Source organism: Hyposmocoma kahamanoa, unplaced genomic scaffold (genome assembly GCF_003589595.1).
Source record: "Hyposmocoma kahamanoa isolate Upper Pololo Valley unplaced genomic scaffold, ASM358959v1 213, whole genome shotgun sequence".
NCBI classification, from domain to species: Eukaryota; Metazoa; Arthropoda; class Insecta; order Lepidoptera; family Cosmopterigidae; genus Hyposmocoma; species Hyposmocoma kahamanoa.
The window spans coordinates 756,429-779,023 of record NW_020653734.1 but is presented as its reverse complement, the minus strand read 5'-3'; the positions used below and the strand labels follow the sequence as shown (position 1 = coordinate 779,023).

The window sequence follows — 22,595 nt, the reverse complement described above, 5'->3', positions numbered from 1 at the left end:
AGTGGCATCGCAGATGGGGTGATTTCTCATCGCGTGACCCCTTTGGATTTCGAAAACATGATTGTAATGCTCAAAGCCTATTGTAGTTTGTATTTCTGTTATGAGAAATGGAAATTCCATCTGCCAAAGTAGACCGAGAGAACAAAAATATTTGAAAATGAAAATATTTGAAAATGTGCAGCGGAAACAATTTTATTGTTAGGGAAAACCTCTTAGCAGTCATACATTTGTGCCATTTGAAGTGGAAATATGACATCAAAATTGCTGCAAACCTTCTGGGGCGCACAGGTATTTATGAATCCATAGAAAACACGTGTCTATTGCCTACTAGGCACTACGACTTACGCTCTTGAAAAAAAATTACGAAAAAGAAAAGGATTTTTAAATATTTTTTGTAACACCAAGTGATGAGTCGGACAAGTCATGCGCCTGTTGGTAAGCGACACGCCTATCCATAACAGTTGCAGTGCCACTCACAGATTTAAATCGCAAAGATTTTAGGGGCACTTTCACGGCGCCAGACGCTGTGAGACATAAGTTGACAAGTCCCAGGTGCCTGTAATTTCACCAGTACCCTTACCCTTCAAAACCGGAACGCAGTAATACTCACGTTACTGCTTGGCGGCAGACATAGGTAAGATGGCAGTATTTCCTTGGACGAACTCTGTCACAAGGAGTTCTACTGCCACTAAAAAGAATTTCAGCACTTACCAGTCTTGACTTGATGGTTAAGAGCGGTCTTGCAGTCTTCCAACAGCTGCTTCAAGGGCAGAGGATTCTCCGGCAGGTCCAGATCTAGCAGCTTCTCCATTTCCTCTGGCATCTTGAACTCAAGAATCTAGAAGAGACATGGTCGAGACATGGATGTTTTTACTGAACATGTTATTTATTTCCTGAAAAGTTTCGTTTTACCGATGTGTCGTTACTATACCACCAAAAGGTAATGTATGTAGTGGTACCTTCTCGTTCCGATCGTTGACCTTCTGCACGTAGTCGAGCAGCACGTCGACGACGCGAGCCAGGAACTCGCGCGTCTGCGGCCCGGCATCCTCGCGGTAAGGGAGGATCGCTGCACAGAAAAATACAAAAAGGCATGTCAATACAATACAACGACAATGCTACAGGGAATTGCGTATCCGGGTCCGTACAGTCAAGAGCACGTCAACCTTGACACTTTGTATTTTGGATTGCTCTTACAGTAAGCGGCATAGAGTTGGATTTGAATCTTAAGTGTCAAGCTTCACGTGCTCTTGACCCTGTACTTTGTGCGCCACAGACCACATAATGCGCCAATCAAAGACACCGCCAATTAAGCATAATTTAACTTAATACAAACCACCCTTATGTTACCATCTCAGTCAACCGTGATTAAGGAACCTGGACCACAAGTTTTAGTAGCCTCCTGGTGAAAGAGTTCGTCCAGTGAAGTACTGCCACCTTACCTATTTCTGCCGCCAAGCAGTAATGTGAGTATTACTGCGTTCCGGTTTTGAAGGGTAGGGGTGCTGGTGAAATTACACGCACATGGAACTTGTTAACTTATGTCTCAGGGTGACAGGCGCAGTGGCACTGCAACTGTTACGGGCGCCTGCCTGTGTAGCTTTTACACCAGGTACATGACTTGTTCGCCCCGTCACTTAGTATTATTAAAAAAAAACAAATCTGCTAGTTTTTAATATCTCATTTATGTCAATAGATTTTCAATGGTAGGATTTTGTATTCAACTCCCATTGCAAATTTTTGGTATTCTGCTCTTCAATGGGGAGTCGATGGCGTAGTATACTAACTAAATTGCTGATTTAAACGAGATAAAAATTAAGATATGCACAGTAATTTCCATGGTAGTTTTGGTAAGGCAACATCGATTGTTAATATTTGAATGATTGAATGCCATTACAGCCATTCCACTGACATTCTAGTGATCTTCAACTACCGTTCTAATGTTCAGCAATGTCAACGTGGCTGTTGATGTATCGGGGTCGTCTACATATTGTTAGTTTTATCGTTTGGTTAAATTGAAATTAATTACCTATACAATACACATTTTAACTAATACATAATATGTAAATGGTAACCACATTAATTGTATTTTAATGGAATAGACTGCTCATGTTTCGTGTTTAAAGTTATAATAAATGCTTGTTTCATTCAATGTTTTAGTGTGAATCTGTGACGGCCACTATGTTCCGTGTCACATGTGCATGTAATTGCAATGTCCAGTGGTTTCAAGACGATCCGAAAAAAGAAGTCTCATTACCAATGTATAGCAATCACGGTCTACATTTTATTTTACACAAGAACCTATATAACAAACGTCTAGACAAACTTCAGACGATAAGAGGGAAAACAATAGACTAGTTTGCATTCATAAAATAAAAATGCCGTACAATAGTTTTTCATTAAAACAAACACCCTTTTAAAATCCCTCCCGTCTCGACTGCAGCGAGTGAAAGAGGGCAGAGAGGAGCAGTGAGGGAACGCGAGGTATTTCACTTACACGTCCCGATTAGTTACACTTCGCAGTGCCGCTACATTGCATTACGCAGACTAATTTGTTTTTAATAAAAGGGTAGTAAGTCATGTTTAGTACAATGTGATTTATTTTCGATAACAGTCTTAATTAAGAAACTTAATTTTAATTATAAAACTTAATTTTGAAACTCTTCGTGAATTGTAAAACAAAAGATAAATGTAATGGAGAATATAATAAATTGTTTAAAATTTGTAAAATTCTGCCAGTTTCCATAAAGCACAAATATTTTGTAGCTGTTAATAACTTTGAAACACAGGAGCGTGGCTCATTATTGTGTCCTGTTAATAGCGACTGTAACACGAGATCAATGACCTCAAGTAAATATGTAGTACCAAAGGTTAAAAATTATTAAGGAGATAGAACCCTAAAAAAACGTATTCCGTACCTACTGAATAGTTTCCCTGAGGTTATTAGACGTGAACATAAGAAAAATAAATTTAAACGTCTTTTATTTCAGTACTTGTTGACTAGTTTAGATTAATTATTAATATTGTAATAGCGAGATTCATGTTTTGATCCCGCAGTCAAACTGAATAATTCAGTTTTGTGGGACTATGTTCTAGATTAAGAAAATGTTTTTTTTGTAATTAATAAATAAATAAATAAGCGCCCGGTTCCTAGTAGATCAACCCCGTTGCTAGTATACTTATTATATAAATTAGTATATAAATTTTCCTGTGCATTGTAATGATATTACTTAAATAATATTGGATCTTTGCGACTTAAAAGCTCTGAGTGGCATTGTAACGAATATCCATGACAAGCGTGTTGCTTACCTCCTGACCACGGAAGAAAAAAAACAATGGAAGTGACATCGTTTTCATAGTAATCGAGTTGAGTCGGTTCTCATAGTAATCGAAGCTGATTACTATGAGAACCGATGTCGCCAAAACTTAACAAATTCTTAATTTGTAACACAACAAAATCTTGATATTGATTGGTTGTAATTTCAAATATAAAAAAAAAGTAACAAAATTCTGGTTTGTTAATATAATTTAAAGTTTATTAAATTATTTCGATAAACAGAAAATTTCCTTTCCGATGATATGAAATATCACCACGGGTTACATTTTTGGTGCGGTTATAATTTTTGCACTCCAAAGCAGCACAATAAGGCATTTTTCTAGAATTGTAGAGAATTTGTTATATATTTCTTTATTTCGTTTTTATTATATAGCGTAAAGAGACGATATTAGATTGTATATTCCCAGAAAGTACACCAGGCTCTCCCACATACTACAACCTTCGGTTCTGTCAAGACCCGCAGACCAATATATCGTAGTCTGTGATGGGTTTGCCGGGTCAGGGGTGAGTTGTGTGCCGTGGCACGCAGCTGCGATTACGAGGCTTACGTTTGATTAAAATTCCATCTTTTATTATTCTGATGATTTATTTTATTAGTTTGAGCTTTTGTAAATATCCAAGTTTTAGAGGGATCATAACGTCTTCTTAAAGGTAAAACCACAAAAATTTATAGCTATGGTAAGAAAATCAGGACTTTCCGGAGACAAATTTTGAGAATAAAAAAGCTATAAGTTTTACCCGAGCAGTTAGGTTATTGTGAAAAATTTCAATTATGTAGGTTTACTTTTAAACAGACGATAATTCCTATTTCTACTTCTATACCAATTTTCATTTAAAATTAATATTACAACTTTTTACTTCTACAAACAAATAAGAATTTACCAAACGGTAAAAGTTTAACACAAATTGTCAAAATTCATCGTGGAAATATAAACCATATGTCGGGCGCACAGGGCACAAATATACAATACCATATATGAAATTTCGAATAATACAAAGTGCTGCTGTACGAAAATAAAGAAAAAGAAGTACGTATCATTGATTTTAAAGTAGTAAAGAACATCTAGAAAGCCAGATTTGCCAGATACAACGTCTGCATTGTATAGTACATTAGCCATCTCATTTTTGCAAACATGCTGTATTCAAAAATTAACAAATTATACCCTTTTCCATCCATACACTTCACTCCTTTTTCCTCTCGAGGTAGACAAGGACCGCATTCCTCTTGTTACGATCCTGACATTGTGATCAGTGCTTTCATAATCTGGCCTTTTTTTAGGAAGTCCTCAATATACCCGAGCTTCACTCATTAATCCCTCTGCTTCATTAATTAATCCTCTCCCCAAGGTCAAGTTGATGGAATTTTATTTACGTAGAAAACATTTTATTTATTTAAAAAAATATCTAATTTCTTTGAAAAACCATTTTGTTTACATGACAAAACCATTTTAATTATTGTATTTTTTTTTCATTTCTACGAGCTATCAGTATAACTCTAGTTGATCTTCATGTCGTTGTCATATATGACATATGCGTGCGCTGTGGGGTCGAGAGAGGTGTGCGTTTGACAGCCCAGTATTAACTGATGCCGGATTATGACACTCCGTCAGTGAGGGGTAGATAAAGCCCTATTTTCCCTATAGGAGGATTTATAGATGACCAACGGGACACTGCAGTAAATACTTTCTATTCTATTCTAGACGTCAGAAAGCTAGTTGTTAAAAGGACAGTAACAGTAAAGTCCCTTGTGAAAGAGTTCGTCCCGCCAAGTACTGCCACCTTACCTATTTCTGCCGCCAAGCAGTAATGTAAGATTGTTGCGTTCTCGTTAGAAGGGGAAGGATTCTGGTGAAATTACAGGCACATGGGACTTGTCAACTTATGTCTCAGGGTGACAGACGTAGTGGTCCTTCAAACCTTTGCGATTTAAAGCTCTGAGTGGCACTTTTATGAATTGGCGAGTTGCTTACCACATAAAAATACCATAAAAAAAGATGATATTGTTTGATTTTTGTTTTTGCAACTAGACACAACATGCTCATGTTGTGTCATCGGAGTCAGCACAAAGCAATAATAGCATATGAATATTTGATTGTTTGTGGCTAAGGTCTGTTTGTATAATTTTTAAATTGCTCATGTTCATGCAGGTACCTGTATTCAAATAAAATGAATTCAAACTGGCTTTCTAATTCCGTCTAAAAAGTCAAAATAGCAATTCTATTCAACCTGACTGATAAATGCACAATTTGTGAACAAAGCCTTAGAAAAGCCAACTTTTCACTTGCCAGCCGGCAAATAGACTATCAAATGCCACTGCCTGCGAATTTTCATTTCAACAACAACAGAAATAACTTTGCATTTATGAATTTAACATTTGCAGTCGTAAAAGTTATATTTCCTTAACTTTTTCATACAAGTCTGAGTTTACGAGGTGGAAGTGTAAGTTGGCCAAAGTTATATTGAAAATCAAAAGGGCATTGTTATGAAAATACTCTCATAATGCAGAAATACCATTTTATTATTACCGAAATAAAGTAAAACTAATTTTATACTTAAACATGTAAGGTATATTTTACATTAACCGAAAAATCTATAGACAATTTAGGTAACTTCAGCTTAAAGTCCTACGTATTACGGTTGGTTTAGGTATATGAGTTGTATTAATAGTGAGTGTACCCTCATTTTGTGAATAAAAATCAAAGACATCTGTGAGCGGAAGTTGGCGCAACGTGACGCTACCCTTCGGGTTCTATAGTGGCTATAATTTTGGAAAAATCGAGACACTTTGGAATTGGTGAGATGACTTCTTATAAGTCGAATGTGGATGGAGGCGTAAGGAGATGTATACCTCGGTGTACATATCTCAATTAAAATTTTGAGGTACACCCGCCATTCAGATGTCAATGTGGCGGGTGTACCTTTGATATTGCTATAACTTCGTTCTGATCCAGGTACAATTTTTTTTAATCACAGGTACAAAATAGTACAATTTAGGTTCATTTTTTTGGTGCTAAATTTGTCACGCGTTGACGCGTTAAAATACACCCGCCATTCTGACTATCACTAAATGGTTTTTAAAAATGCATATATAAAGAGGCTGATGGGAATGAAAGATGCGAAGGAGGTTTGTGAGAAACGTAGCAGGCAGAGGTCCATGGTCCCTGTCTACTCCGGTGGGACATGTGTGTACGTCGAAAATGTGTGCCTCTTTCTAAATTATTCATATTTTTTTCACTCTTGCACTTCCCGGAACACCAGACCAAAAACAATTTAGAAAAATTCATTTCCTAAATTAGTCCTACCAGGTATCGAACCCGGTACTTCTTCCTGATCCAGTGCCCACCCTGCAAACGGTTATGCCACCGAGGTCGTCAAACATACCTTCTTAAAGGTTTTAATTTTTTACGAATTTGTCTTCTTTCGGACCACAGGCAGTGCCGTAACCATGGGACTTGTAAAGAGTCCGAAACGTTGGTTTGTTTGAAAAAACAAATATACGCTGTTTAGACTTTTTTTTACGGGGTGAAATCTTTATACGGGGGGAAATCTACCCTGTTTAGACCTGTGAAAAAATACTTTCACTTCTTTTATCTTCTTCTTGATTAACTTACATATTTTTCTTTGAGAAGAAAATGTTTACACTCACGGTGAGTAACTAGCATTGCAGGCGCGAGATGAGAAGTTCCCAGGTTTAATTTCCGGTAGGACCAGTTTGCGAAACTTTATTAAATCGGATCTAGTTAGATTCGATGTTAACTCCGTTGCTTTCCTGTAGTTTGTTGAATATTATCTATTATTAAAACAGTTAAACCACACCAGCAGTGCTTTAAAAAGCAAAGAAAATTTGCTATAATCGTAAAGCCACCCACCAGGTTGACGAGACCAATCAGACTCACGGAGAAATAATAATAACGCACACACTCAACATAGCCCCGCACTAGGGAAATCCTGTGTCGCGGGTGCCATGGGACACATAGATAAACACAAATTACACCCAAACTCACGAGAGAAACAAATGTAGGCTATACAAATATTTCTCCCAGCCCGGGATTCGAACCTGGGACCTCTGCGTGGCAGTCCGGCATGGTAACCGTTTGGCCAAGGAGGCAGTTAATCTTGGTTCGATTGAGCGCAGAGCCAGGAGACTTATTGGCGGCGATAAGCTATCTAATCTAATCTATACTTCATAGTTTAGCCCACCGGCACAAAGTCGCCAGTCTGTCCATTTTCTACAGAACTGTTTCCGAGCTCATGCAACCTAGACTTAACCCTTATTGGCTACAATTTACACGTTAACGAAATCGTTCTCTTAGCGTAAGTTGTATAAAGTCAATAAATGAATAGACAACTTTTATCTTTCATTTACAAATAATATGGTTACACTATTCAGTGACATTCCTGGCAAGAACGCCCGGTTTCGATTTTAATCAAGGGCCTTAGAGCCGCGCAGAGGGTTCACATTGTGCATGCCCGACAGTGTTGTTATTACGACGGGATATGTTACGACTACATTGAGGACGTCATAAAGAAAGGCCAAGTGAAAGTACCCATAACCGATAAGCGTGTATGAAAGAATCTGCGTTTAGATGAGGCGAAATCTATACTTTTGTTCGCCTCCAGTGCAACGGAGATCGATCCGTCAATGTGTAGCTTGATGTGCCGCCGTCTGTACATTATGACAGGAATGCCACATTTTTTTTATGACACCAAGTGACGGGTCGAACAACTCGTGCGCCTGGCGGTAAGCGACACGCCTGTCCACAACAGTTGCCGTGCCGCTCAGAGATATGGATGGATGAGAAAAAGTATGAGAGCTCAAACTTTGATTGCTACACCAATGTATATGAATGAGCGAATTAGATATTTAACGGACTATTAAAAATTATACATGCCGAAATAACAATAGCTGCAGCAAGCCAAAAGTCATAGCTCTGAGCGAGTTTTGTCAAAATATTTCTATATGTAACAGATCAGCAACCATTGTTTTGATGCCAAGTATCGGAACGGACAAGTCGTGCGCCTGGTAAGTAGTAAACGACGCGCCTGTCCATAACAGTTGCAGTGTTACTCGGAGCTTTAAATCGCAAAGATTTGAATGCACTGCCACTGCGCCACTCACCCTGAGACATAAGTTGACAAGTCCCATGTGACAGTAATTTCACCATTCTCTAACTAGGCCACCTCCGACTTTAAGTAGCCAGATATTTAAATAAAAAGCATTATTTATTCTCATATATTTTCCACCAAAGAGGCCCACAGACGCCAACTTCGGTGGATCTCCAGGGATGCGTTTAAACCGTGATTACTGCGGCTCAACGTGTCGGTATTTACGACAGACGCCGCCGGGGGGCGAGCCTAATCCGGCTTATGGACTCTAATAGATATACTCTGCATCGATTGCGAAATGGTAACATTTAGCTTTGTTTTATGCACACATTTAGCTCAGTAAACAGTGACAAATTGACGATTGGCCAAGTACCTACCGAGGATCATCAGGAGGCAATAGACCTTAGTATAGAGTAGTTATTTGACAAATTTTATATATCCTTACCTTACCTCCTTCTATACCTTTGTACCTCTTTGTAACATTTTGAGACATTATTTAATATTATTAATATCATACAACGTTCTTTTTTAAAACTAATTAAGTTATAGTTCTGTGTACAGAATTTGAAGTTTCTCAGTTCTGTAGCGAGTACCATAGACAATATAATTTTGGTTCAAAACTAAAAAGAGCGCTTTTGCGATATGTATTATCGCAAAAACTACCAACTTTGTCATATTTTACACCACATTCACACGGTCAACTTGAAAAATTACATAGTCATATAATAACACGTCTAATAGAGTACCAAAACAGTTTTCTTAACATTTTACATAGATGAGTGTATTATATTGCCAAAGGATATGAACTCTTCGTTATTACCACTTCCGCTTATGTCATATAAACACGATATTGTATTCTGGTTGCGTAGGTTTTGAAGCATGGAAGGTAGACGTGGAGAAATTAATTGCATATTTAAACATTTCCGTTTTTAGAAATAGAATATACTCTCGTACTGTAAAGTAATAATAATAATAATAATAATAACGCACACACTCAACATAGCCCCGCACTAGGGAAACCCTGTATCGCGGGTGCCATGGACACACACGTAGACAACCACAAATTACACCCAAACTCACGAGAGAAATAAATGTAAGCCATACAAACATTTCTCCCGGCCCGGGAATCGAACCTGGGACCTCTGTGTGGCAGTCCGGCATGGTAACCGTTCGGCCACTGAGGCAGTCAAAGTAAGCTCATAGCCCCGGACGTATTTATTACGGAACACAAGAGAGAAAATTTAATTGTAAAATTAAGCTGATTTTTCCGTAGATGAAATTAGTAAAATGAAATATTTTGTGGAACTTTGTGATTTTTTTTATCAAGCCAAGTTTAGTCAATCATGTCTTGGTCCGTATATTTCAGTACCTGTAACATCTGTTTTCGTTATCAATTAAAAAAATAAGTTGAATTAGTATGTGTTGACGTTGAAAAACTATCCCATGCTCAACAGAAGACCTATTGAAAAATATAGAAGTTTATCCTATCCTATAGAATTACATAACATCTACCCTTCATGGCATATGAAATAAACTCAAAGAATTAAACTACAGAACAGGCGCTTGTCGCCTTTTTCATTAATACAAGTAAGGATAGAATTTTTATGAAGAGGTTGTATGGTGAAACCATTGCCTACCCAAATAAACAGGTTAGTTGTGGTTGAAAGACGTTAAAACGTCAATTTTAAGTTCCGTAAAATAATGGTAAGTACTTTGTTCTTAGACAGTTCCTGTATAGAACTTTTGTGTTTCAATTGTTCCATGTGGAACTAAGTACATGGAACTACTGGGAATAAACTTATTTCCATCATCTAAGATTTTGTCATGGGCTCCAACGCTGACAGCGTAAATCACAAACTTAATATTAAAATTTAAAAATAAAAAATCTAAATTTAAAAAAGATTGCATTTGCAAGTCGAAATCAAGATACTATTCAATATTAACCAACTTTTCTTGAATGTTTGGGCAACTTGAGAGTAAATGACATTCCTCTGTCTCTCGCAAATCTCTCGTAATCCACGAGGGAGATAAAAAAGTTCCATCTAAATGTAATCCCGGGCTTACTGCGACGTTCTTTATCAATTGCAATGTGGTGTGGGTCGAGGACTATTTCTTATTTTTTCTTTTTTTTTCATAAATATACTTAGAAAACAGTAGATCTCCTTGTGAAAGAGTTTATCCAGGGAAGTACTGACTTACCTATTGTGGGTGCTGGTGAAATTACAGGCTCATGGTACTTGTCAACTTATGTCTCAGGGTGACGGGCGCAGTGGTAGTGCCCCTCAGAACTTTGCGATTTTAAGCTCTGAGTGGCACTGCAACTGTTATGAATAGGCGTGTAGCTTACCATAAGGTGCACGAATTGTTCGTCCCGTCACTTGACATTGTCGTAGAAAAAAGGTCCATCTCAGCATGGAGTAAGATGAGTTTCTTGTGAAAGAGTTTATCCAGGGAAGTACTGCCATCTTATTTATTTCTGTCGCCAAGCAGCAATGTGACCATTATTGCGTTCTGGTTTTAAAGGGTAAGGGTGCTGGTGAAATTACAGTCACATGGGACTTGTCAACTTATGTCTCAGTGTGACGGGCGCAGTGGCAGAGCCCTCGGGCACATATTACAAGCTATGTAAATATATTATTGAATAGTAAATTAAAATAATTCGTGTCCAATAACTGACAACAAGTGACCCAAAAGTTTGCAATGTAGGCAAGGTAAATTGGTTTTAATCTATGTGTTCCATTGTCCTAGTTTGTGACCTTTGAAATGTGGTTCTACAGAAGAATTTTAAAAATATCGTGAAAAAATTTTTTTTCAGTTTTTGACAGTTACTCACGATCTCTATGACTTTGGTTATGATAAATTACTTAATACATAATGATAAATACGACCTACTCCGACTAATTATGCAAGGTTTTATTATTTAAGAAAGCAACCACCCGGAAGAAGGCGTACTTCGTGGATAAAGAATCTCCGAATATAATTCAACCTGAGCACAAGATCCTTGTTCAGTGCAGCTGTGTCTAAAATACAAATAGCCCTAATGTTGATGAGATGGCACCACAAGAAAAAGTTTATGACCAGGTTTAGTGTCTGGGACTTTATTATTGTATGTATTGGTCTTAAAAAATATGTATTTAGAGCTAATCTGATTATGAAAGACGTCTTCATCTTTCCAAATAATCTCCTGTACATAAACACTTCAAGTCTCACCCATCCCACGATCAATTAGCAAAAAAACACGAAAGCTCACTCCCGCTTAATCCCTTGGACCCTTAAGTTTCTTTATTTCTACCCTCACAAGTTTAAGTTTAAGCTGCGGATCTAACTTTTTAGTTTTAACAGTTTCATATAAAATTATAGTCATTAGACAATAAGTTGAAATACACAGGTAAGGTACAATAAAAGCTTAAATACTAGAGTGTAAAACTGGGATCAAATTATATGAACAAAATTGGGTCTGTGTGCTTATTGCAGATCTTTTTAGTTTTTAATGACGTTTTGGCCGTAGCGCAATCTGTGAGGAATCTATGATATGAAGTTGACATATTCTGCGTGTCTTGTGGTTGCCGGTGGATCAGGAAGCGGAGTTTGCGCCACATGTGTGGACGAGGGAGAGGATCACAGTGTCACAGCCCAAATTGTCTGTCACACGTTAGCCGATACTTTGACCACTGGCAAAGACCTTGGGATGCCAGATACTGACTTATCATTTCCGGGACAATTCTACTAGGGTAAGGAAGACGGGCGTTAGTAATAAATATCGACATTCGACATTCGACATTCCTTCACACGGCTGCAGCACTTCACACGTGTGGGGGATTTCTTTTACGAAAAGGACTCTAGTAAGTTTGTAAAAACAACATCTAAGTGTTTGGAACCCGGTACAGTAAAGTCTAATTACTGGACACGGCACGAGATGAAAAATTCCCGGACAACGCCGGATTGCTGCAACCAGAACACCCTGCAGGCTATCTAACTTCTTTACTATTTGCAATAGACTTATTAAGTGTAAGGCCTTTAAGAAAATACAACTTTAAGGTGGTGAAAACTATTTTTTTTTAAATTTAATTATATTAATACGCAGACACTCCGCCTACGCATAGCCGCGCACTAGGGAAAACCCTGTGTCGCGGGTGCCATGGACTCACACATAAACAACCACAAATTAAACCCAAACTTACGAGAGAAATAAATATTTCTCCCCGCCCGGAAATCGAACCTGGGGACCTCTGCGTGGCATGGTAACCGTTCGGCCACGGAGGCAGTTTAACTGAACCTATTTTATCAGGCACATGAGACTTGTCAACTTATATCTCAGGGTGGCGGATGCAGTGGTAGTGCCTCTGAGATCTTTGCGATTGAAAGCTTCAAGTATCACTGCAACTGTTATGGACAGGCGTGTAGCTTCCCAACAGACACACGATTTATGCGTCCCGTCATTTGATATTATAAAAAAACATAAAAATTGACACGTTCCGATATTGAAATCGATAAGTGGCGGCTGTCTTTGGCTCGGAGTAGGGGTGAACATACCTTAAAAACGATTGTTTAACGGTTCCATCGAGTATATGACCAGAAATAGAGACGAAATAAGGGCCATATATTCCTGGTAACACATTAGCAATACAGCTCTTATAAATATCAACTCTCGTTTGCACAACTACTGACCTGTGTGTACGTCTCCGTATATTCCAAAAAATATTCTGAATCTATTATAATAAAGATAATATCTCTAACAATGCCGTACTGTTCCATTCGGTGGTGTGGGAAAAACAGCAAAACATCTAATTACAAAACAAACGGAATCAAAATTAAATATTAAATATGTAATTTAGCAATTTACGTCCATTACATGTCGCAACGACAAACTTCAAATACTTGTCCTTTAATCAAAAGAAAGTAAAATAAAATAAATAAACAAAATAAAAAAGTAAAATCACTTAATTTCACTTAAAATGACACTTCAAATCCCCCAATCTCAAATAAACAATAACAAAAACGTAGACCTCGCAATAGTAAAGACAAATAACTATAGTCTCAACATTGTAAAGAGAATATGGCAAAACAATCCTGTGTTTAATCCTGCAATATATTACACGACAAAGAATAAGAAAATGTATTGGAGAAGAGTCGTTCATAGCATTTTTGAAGTATACCTACTGCTTGCTGTTTGTGGTTCAAACTACAAGGTAGAAAGTTTGATCTTCAGCACGGACATTTTAAGTGGCGGGACGAACAACGCCTGTCCATAACAGTTCAATATCAATTAGAGCTGTAATCACTGTCATTATTGTCGTATTGTCACTGCGCCCGTCACCCTAAAACATAAGTTGACAAGTCCCATGTGCCTGTAACTTCACCAGCATCCGTACCCTTCAAAACCGGAACGCATTAATGCTGACATTACCGATTGGCGGCAGAATAAAGGTAATATTAACCTAAAAAACCTAAAATCACTTTAATTCCCTTTGTACTACGAGAGAAAAGAATTAACTTCAGAGGCATTACAAACTGCCAAAATTTAGAAAAACTTGTTTCCTAAATTCTTTCCTCCAGTATTGAGGCGCCCCAAAGAGCCTCAAGTCACCGAGGTTATGTAACATAACGTGTAAAATTGCGATTATTTATTTAACACATCGCGCAAAATAATTTTTTAAAGATGTCTGTACCTATTGGTATATTCAATTACGGTCATAGTCATAGCGAAATCTTTGAAGCTAGTCATAGCGAAATCTTTGAACGCTAATATCAATTACTAATTTAAATTCAATTCTGTGGTGCTCACGGTTCAAAATCAAGAGTGCAGTCCATATTCTTTTCTGTTTTGTATTGCTTACTCTATGCGAATCCTAAAAGGGCATTGGCGGTTTTATAGCCCCCGTACAGTGGGCAAGAACGAAGTAATTTCACATTATGTCTGTTCAAGTTTGACGCGTCACTGCAGCCGCAATCCCACTTGAATTATTGTTGTAGCATAGGGCTCGTTTTTAGATATAATGATGATGTACTGGTTTTTAGAGAAAGTTTCTAGGGTTTGGTTTTTGTTATCGTATTGATGACATGCATACCGTATTACTTCGTTCCGGTTTTGAATCAACTTATGTCAACAAAATGCACATTTTAATCAAATTTGATTTATAGCCCAAAGGCAGGCGGCTACGTTGCAAGATCACAATTTTGTACAACATTTTCTACTTAACCACAATGACAATAAACTTCTAGTCAACGAAGGTTTCATTAAAACACAATGTAATTAATCAAAAACTTTAAAGCCGCGTTTGAATCTGACAAGTCGGGTCTTAATTGGTCGTGGAGTAGAGTCGTTATATACAGGACCATGCGACATACATGCAACTACGAATCTTTCGAATGAAAGTACCCTAATACCATAACGCGTACACTACGCGTACAAACTAATAGCCCCGCTCTATAGACACACATAAAGACAACCACAAATTACACCAAAAGTCACGAGAGAAATAAATGTAGGCCATACAAATATTTCTCCCGGCCCGGGAATCGAACCCGCGACCTCTGCGTGGGAATCCAACATGGTAACCCTTCGGCTACGGAGGCGGTTAAAACGATTTTAAAGTCAGTGCTCATGAGGTTCATCATCGTCATTTATTTATTTATTAATTAAAGTAAATTTACAGTAACAACGCAGAACGCTCATTACCTTATAAATTACTTTGCTAATGCTGTTGCAAAAAATATCAGCATCCTGGACCTTAGCGGCTAGACTATTAAGCAACGTGAAACTACGTTTCGCGGGCGCGTTGTCAGCCCGGCAAGTGCGTCGCACGGGGGGCGCAAACAATTGATGTCGGCGTCGTCGGCCCGTGCAGACGTACCTGTTTGGCACAAACAGACCGACGATGCTCGGTGTTCCGGGATTATCCACCTTACCTCGCAGGAGAAATACGTAATGGAGTACGGTGAGAACTTCACGTCTTAATTCCAAGGTATCAAGACCGACTTTCCGTAGACAAATAAGGAAGGAAAGAGCAGCGGATAGTAACCATACATTCTCTTGTATAAGTATCGAGCGAAATTGCTTTGTATTTTTTCAATCTGGAGACAATATCATCATTTGTTTCATGACCAATCTTTGTTTTGTTTCAACCTTCAGTCCTCTACTCTTAAGCCTGTTTTGTGAAGAGAGGGTTCATCACTATGTTTTTCTTCACCGAAAAGCTCTTGGTAAAATTCGAACCCACAGCTTCTGCTTGACAGACGGTAGACTGTCACGGCTTATTGTTAAATGAATATAGCGAATCTGTTTTTAAGCTTTTTAATTTAAAAAAGTATTCACTTAGTTTAAAATCACTCTGTGATGATTGTAAGTATAATAATGAAAGTCCTTTTTTTTTAATAAATATCAATATTATCATAGCTTCCTTACATCATAAAAGTAAAACAAATGCTTTACTTCTGAATGAAATAAATTTACCTATCTAATCTTTTTTGTATAATATTAAGTAACGGGACGAATGACTCGTGCATCTGATGGTAAGCGACACAGTTGCAATGCCACTTAGAGCTTTATTGCGAAGATCTGAGGGGCACTGCCCCTGCGCGTGTCACCCTGAGACAAATTCCTTGTGCCTGTAATATCACCAGCATTTCCCTTACCCTTCAAAGCCTCTCTAAAAAAATCTATCGAACAAAATAAGAAGAAAAAGCAATAAAGTACCAATTAATCTTGGACATGGACAGCAGTGTCATTCTGTCTCAACAATGGTCAACCCGCAAATGTAATAAATATGGCAAATTTAACTTTCTTTGGACTTTAAATCACTACCTTATCAATGTCCTATGAATAGGAGTGGGGCTTTCGTATATAAGTCATCAACCGCGCACGCGTCTCGTATCTTGCTTCCGGGGCCGTGTTCCGGTGGAAATTGCGTGCGGGTTGATTTTGATAGATTGGCTGTGTAATTTGATACGTCACTATTCTTGTTTGTCTGATGACTGAATTCTAAAATTTTGTATGCAATGACGGAATTACGTATTATGTAAGGTTGTCTGGAAGATATTTCTACTTAGCAATAAGGCCGCCTGTTATGCATTACCTCATTGATACTTACATTACTAGTCACTGTAATTTTTTATGTGCAAAATAAAGGATATTTCATTCTTCATATATTCATTCATCCTACTCGCCCTCGCCTTAAAAACCTCAAGTTATTTTTTTACCGACTTTAAAAAAGGAGGAGGTGCTCAGCTTGACTGTTTTTGTTGTTTGTGTGCGTAAGTTACGCAATTACTCCGGCATTTATAAATCGATTTTGATGATTCTTTTTTTATTGGAAACAGAGCATCTCAGTATTGGTTCCTTTTAAATTTTAAGAAAATATTCTACCTGTAAGGGTGGCAAACTAGGGGATGAATCCGGTTTGGCGCACTTTCCGGTAACCGATTTCAATGAAACTTTGCAAACAAATGCAATTTCACGAATTTGTGAGGTCAGTTTCTTATCTATAAAAAGTTATATGACAAAGCGACGGAATGAACAAGTCGTGCGCCTGGTGGTAAGCGACACGGCTATCCGTAAGAGTTACGTGCCACTCGGAGTTTTAAATCCCGAAGATCTGCGGGCCACTGCCACTGTGCCCGTCACCTTGAAACACAATTTGACAAGCCCTGCCAAGCTGGCACAGGCCAGTAATTTCACCAGCATTTCGCTTACCCTTCAAAACTGAAACGCAGTAACACTCACATTATATGGGCCTCATAAGAAGGCTCAAAGTTACTCAACAATGGAGAGAGCGAAGCTCGGTATGTCCCTACGTGATAGAATCAGAAATGAGGAAATCCGTAGGAGAACTAAGGTAACCGACATGGCTCGAAGAATTGCTCAGCTGAAGTGGCAGTGGGCGGGGCACGTAGCTAGGAGAGCCGATGGGGCGGAAAGGTTCTTCAATGGCGACCCCCAGATGGACCGACGATCTGGTAAAGGTCGCGGGAAGCCGATGTATGCGCGCAGCGCAGGACCGATCGTCGTACAGATCGTTGGGGGACGCCTATGCCCAGCAGTGGGCGTCGTATGGCCGAATGATAATGATGATGACTCACATTACTGCTTGGCGGTAGAAATAGGTATCTTCCTGGATAAACTCTTTCACAAGGAATTCTACTGCTTCTAAATGTATTCATATAAATAATTCAAATCTAATTGGTCATTATTGAAGTCCCTTGCAGACAGGTAAAAGTAAAGCATTGAAGGTATTATTGTACTTACAGTCATAGTAAAGGTTGCCGACCGAGGAGGTCAATTTCGGAGTGCTCTGGCCCGACAGCGCAGCCATTCTCTCGCCCTGAACAAACAAGTAACCCTTCTGTTATCAATGTACCTCTTCGTTTATAACATATGGAACCCCTAACAATAAAGTGAATAACACGAAAAGTAAAGTATTAGGGAAATTGATAAATTAAATAAATATAATCTATCGTTTTTTCATATCTCATATTATTTATAGACATCACCAGACGAATAACACATAAGGCTCCAAACACGTAGCTATTAATAAAAATATTATTATATAATATAATTACTAATATGTATTTCATTAATAATAATGTATTTATTCTCTTCTATACTGGTATCATCTGATATCAAATACTGGTATCATTTTATTGTAGAAGACTGGTGCTCAAACTAGGTAAACCCTGTGTTACGAGATACCAGGTAAGGTTAGTGTACCTACATTAGTCTGTTTATCAAAAATTTTACTTGTGTAATATCGTGAATTTAAAGATATTCCACAATAAAAGCTAAAAAATATTCATCAATGTTAAATCTTATATCATTTCGCGTCATTGCATTTTTCTTTCTTATTTTATAACTGTCGAAATTTGAAATTTACATTAAAAGTGTTGCAATTTTATTAAAATAATTCGAATTCTTGGTGTAATAAGGTCACATCAGCAAAATGACAAGTTTTCAGAAGAGTGCTTTAAATATTCCACGAACGCAAACTAATACAATATACATAATTTGTTTCATATATTATTTTTACGATAGTTATTTTTGACGTATGATCATATGTGGCCTTTTTATACTAAGAATACGAAATTATAGTAATTCGCCTTGTCGCGAACAACCATGACTAAAATGTATTAAATGAAAAACATGCAAAGAAAAATCATGGAAATCCTATTAGCTACATTCCAATAATTTAAATAAAACCCCGTTGAAGCCGCTCAGATGCTTATAAAACTGACGGTCATTTCCGCCAAAGAAAAAGTTTAGCAACTATTTAAAGGGGATATGTTACCAATTTTCTAGGAATGATGCCCCAGATCATGGTACTCGATGATATGTTCTACCCTTAACGTATAAAGATTGAAAATATCTCTTTTTCTTTCGAAGTATAATAATCGTATTTGATATATTATTTCGTTTCTTTAATGCCTTGTAATCACTTGTAATTTACATAAATTCAATAATTCTAAAGATTAATAATAATTGGAAAAAAGAACAAAGAAATCAGATCCAAAATGGCGTGCGTTTGAGGGAAAATCAATACGGCTGCCAATATGGCGGAATGAACTAACCAACTGTATTTGTTCAGCTATGTGTTTGCAGTAGGAAAAAAAGCCGTCCAAACTCAGCTTTGACATAGTTTTTCTATTCTATTCTGGAAAGAAAGAAAAAAATATGTTAATGACTTTTTTCTATTAATTTTTCCACATACGAACCGTTACAATTTAAATTTACAGACGTTTGCGTCCAACGGCTACAATTGAATTTAATCTTTTTATCTTTATCATGTAAGTTTGTTTTCATAGACTTTAAGTAGTAAATCTAGGATATTGCGCAGATATTCTGCGCATGCGCAAAGAAAAGGTCAAAAAGGTTACGTAAGATAATAAAAAGAGTTTTCAATTAAATTCGAAGTTGGAATGTGTGAAAAATGTGCGTGAAACAAAAAACATCTATTGAAACTACATTTTTTCTAAATGAATTAATATATATTTATAAATAAACCATACAAACCTTGCAAAAACTACGGGATACGAAACTTTATTTAATTTTAATTTAACTAGATATTAATTAACTTTTCAAATATTAATCAAAGAACTAGAGTTTGATTTAAACACTACTTATATGATATATTTTTTGTTGAGAACCGAATTAATATATGACAGAAAGGGTCGTGGATATAATTATATATAAATAGGGTGTGGTCGCGGAGTTTAGATATTTTATATATGTTTTTCATATATGATAGAGAAAATAATATATATATTTTTTAAATGACCAGCTGTGCGCTGTTCACCAAGAAAGCTTCAGAGTAGGACTGAGGACTTCCAGGGTGGTTTCTGGGTGGTTTCAGGCTTTTGAGAGGTTGACGCATGCGCCGTGTAAAGGTCGGAGGTTGAGGGGGGATCTAGGGCGTAGGGGGGAGGTCAATACGTGGGAAACAGGTCACAGATAGGTCAGTCTAGATATTATTTAGCACTGGAATCAAAAAATTACCAACATTTATGTAAAATTGGCCCCAATAACAAATGTGTTACTATGATAGAACATTTTGTCATAAATGTTATTCGAAATCAATTTAAAAAAGTGGTGCTTGTCGGTCACTGGTGATACGACCTTCATTTGTTTCATGTAGTTCGTATTGTCTTTATGACTTCCATTGTGTAAGGACACCTTTGACGTATTGTCACTTGTGGTTTTTATATACGTACTTTCTGGTTAGAACTACTTTTAGGAATGTTTGTTCCACAGACACGCTATGTTTCACTGATGGACGGTAAATACACTTGAATACATTAATAAGCAACAGAGTGTTCTAACTACACAATAACAGAGTATGTATAATATCAATAATACAGTTACAATGGGTACTGTACCTATATACATATTAAAAACATGTAAAAGACTAGGCTGCATTGTCCAAAGATCTTAGCTTTTCATTACATAGGATTTTTTTCTTTGACTTAACTTGTTTTTCTTTTTAGTAATATAATAATTATAACCAGTAAGCGGAAGACCCCTGGGTCAAAGCAATATGAAATGTAATGCACTGAGGCCTTAATTTCCCAACTATGGGTAAATATCATTAGTAAACGCTGAATATTATCTGCCTGCCTAGATCATTATAGACTGTCACGTCTGTCCACGGTACTACGGTACTGATACAACAAAACACAATCACTATTGATAGTGTTTTGTTCGGAATATGTAGTTGCTATGAATGTTCTTGTCTATATATGGAAGTTGTGTTCAAAACAGAATAATAAGTGACAACAAACATGTCACATATGTCAGTCGTGAAGTGAAGGACGGTGTATGAAATATCAGAGGTCGTAGGGTAGAACAAAAGTCGCTTTGTCAAAAAGTAAAGGTCAAACGTCCATATTAAAAGCCCACCCACACTAACGCCCACATCGTTTGTGGAATGCGCATTAGTTCTTGAAAGTTCGTGGGGTGTTTGTGGCATCGTCGTTGTTTCCGATTTACATATAACAAGTGCTTTAGTTACTTTAGGATCGGAGATGTGATATTGTCTAATATTTATATATTATATTTATTAATCAAATCATGTAGGTAGTTTGTTAAAAATATTTGCACACAATTTGAGTTAACTAACAGAGTAGCTCAAAATCAAAATTCTAAAATATTTTCATTTCTTAGGTAAGCAAATTACTCACCCATAAAGGCAATTTCCGTTGAGAACAATCAGTAAGAAACGCAAAGGACTGGACCTTGTAATAGATATTTTTCATTTACAATATCTATAATTTCAAATATCATATTCAGTACCTACACGGATCAATCGCAAAAATTAACTGATTTTCATTTCCACGAAATACGTTATTATACCGTCAAAATCAGATGTAAAAAATTATCTTACGAGGTGGCCTGTGCGCAGCAGCGGCTTTAGGAAAATCTTATTCGTAATAGACGGCTACATCAATAAAAAACGCATCCTGCCACAGCTTCTTCTGTCTACGAGAAGCAAAGGCTAAAGCATCGAAATGAAAACCCGTTTGTTCACAAATAAACGGCTTTTGGTTTTAGTAAATTTATTAACCGACTTCAAAACAGGAACAGGTTCTCAATTCAACAACTCCGACATTTTTAAAACGATTCTTTTTTATTGGAAAGGAATACTTTTGTAATGGTCCCGTTCAAATTTGAAAAAAATCTTTATTGAATTTCATCCACCTTCAGTTTCAATTATGTAGTAATATGTAATTCCAATTAGACTAAATGTTATGGTGACGTGATGATGGAAATGGCAAACAGGTGGAACTCCTCACCAGAGTACAGCCCAAGGCAGTGGCTCATATGATCAACTTTGACGAGGACCTCCATATGCGTTTCAGTTACCGTTGAGGAAACCACAATAACGATCCCGAAAGCGGATTAACAAACTTTAGTGGTGGTTTATTTTTATAAAAAATATATACAATTCTTTTAAGTACCTGCATTCGACTTCCCAAATTCAATTAAGCACTAAAAAATTACTCATATGTACTTTATAGTACGCAAAGGCACACGTCAGAAACCGAGCGCCTCAAGTTACTTATTAGAAATACGATCACGTACTGTCTCCACGGAGAAACGAAATTTGTATAACAAAATGTGGGGTAGATTCGTATAGAAACACTGCTCTAAAAAAGGATACCCATTTTGTAACTAAAAGATATGAACTATCTATGCGCTATAAGGGTGAGGCTAGACGAGCGTAGTCGTTTGAGTTGCGTTTTGAGTAGCTTGCTGGGGGAAAACTGATTTGCTATATCGAATGGTTTACGTATTTACTATTAAATAACGATCTTATAAAAGATATATACTTAAGGATATTGTCTAAAGACTGTGCTAATTTATTACACGATATGATGTACTTTAATCATCAAAATAGGCAAAAATAAAAAACTAAAACGAATTATTTGAGAATAAAATATCAACTATGCACATAATTTTTATATGGAGATATTTCTCTTTAGTACTACAGAGAACCTGCCAAATTTTAGCTTTCAACTGAAGCCCTATTAGTTATTAAATGCACATATATACCAAAACTTGATAATTGCCCAGCTGTTTAACGACAATCCGCGTCGCCCGCTGCCCCGTCAGTCGCTTGTCAACGTCATTTGCTCCACCTATTCCGTAATTTATTTACATTAATTT

The 22,595-nt window shown here is 37.1% G+C and overlaps 1 protein-coding gene across 3 annotated transcripts in view; it reads right to left on the bottom strand.

The window, feature by feature from the left end:
- The window catches only part of LOC113227697 (glutamate decarboxylase), a 58,951-nt gene extending 36,983 nt beyond the window's left edge, over nt 1-21,968 (bottom strand). Inside the window, exons 1-5 of one of the 3 annotated variants that reach the window (XM_026460675.1) lie at nt 21,887-21,968; nt 19,004-19,086; nt 17,688-17,763; nt 960-1,069; nt 712-838 (exon numbers count right to left, since the gene is read on the bottom strand). In XM_026460675.1, coding sequence (XP_026316460.1) covers nt 712-838; nt 960-1,069; nt 17,688-17,763; nt 19,004-19,069 — 379 coding nt within the window. In that variant the 5' untranslated portion in view covers nt 19,070-19,086; nt 21,887-21,968. Of the gene's footprint in view, nt 1-711; nt 839-959; nt 1,070-17,687; nt 17,764-19,003; nt 19,087-19,445; nt 19,633-21,886 lie in introns of those variants that run through there. The other 2 variants (XM_026460676.1, XM_026460677.1) reach the window with 2 other exon arrangements.
- Between the last annotated feature and the right edge of the window lie 627 nt (nt 21,969-22,595).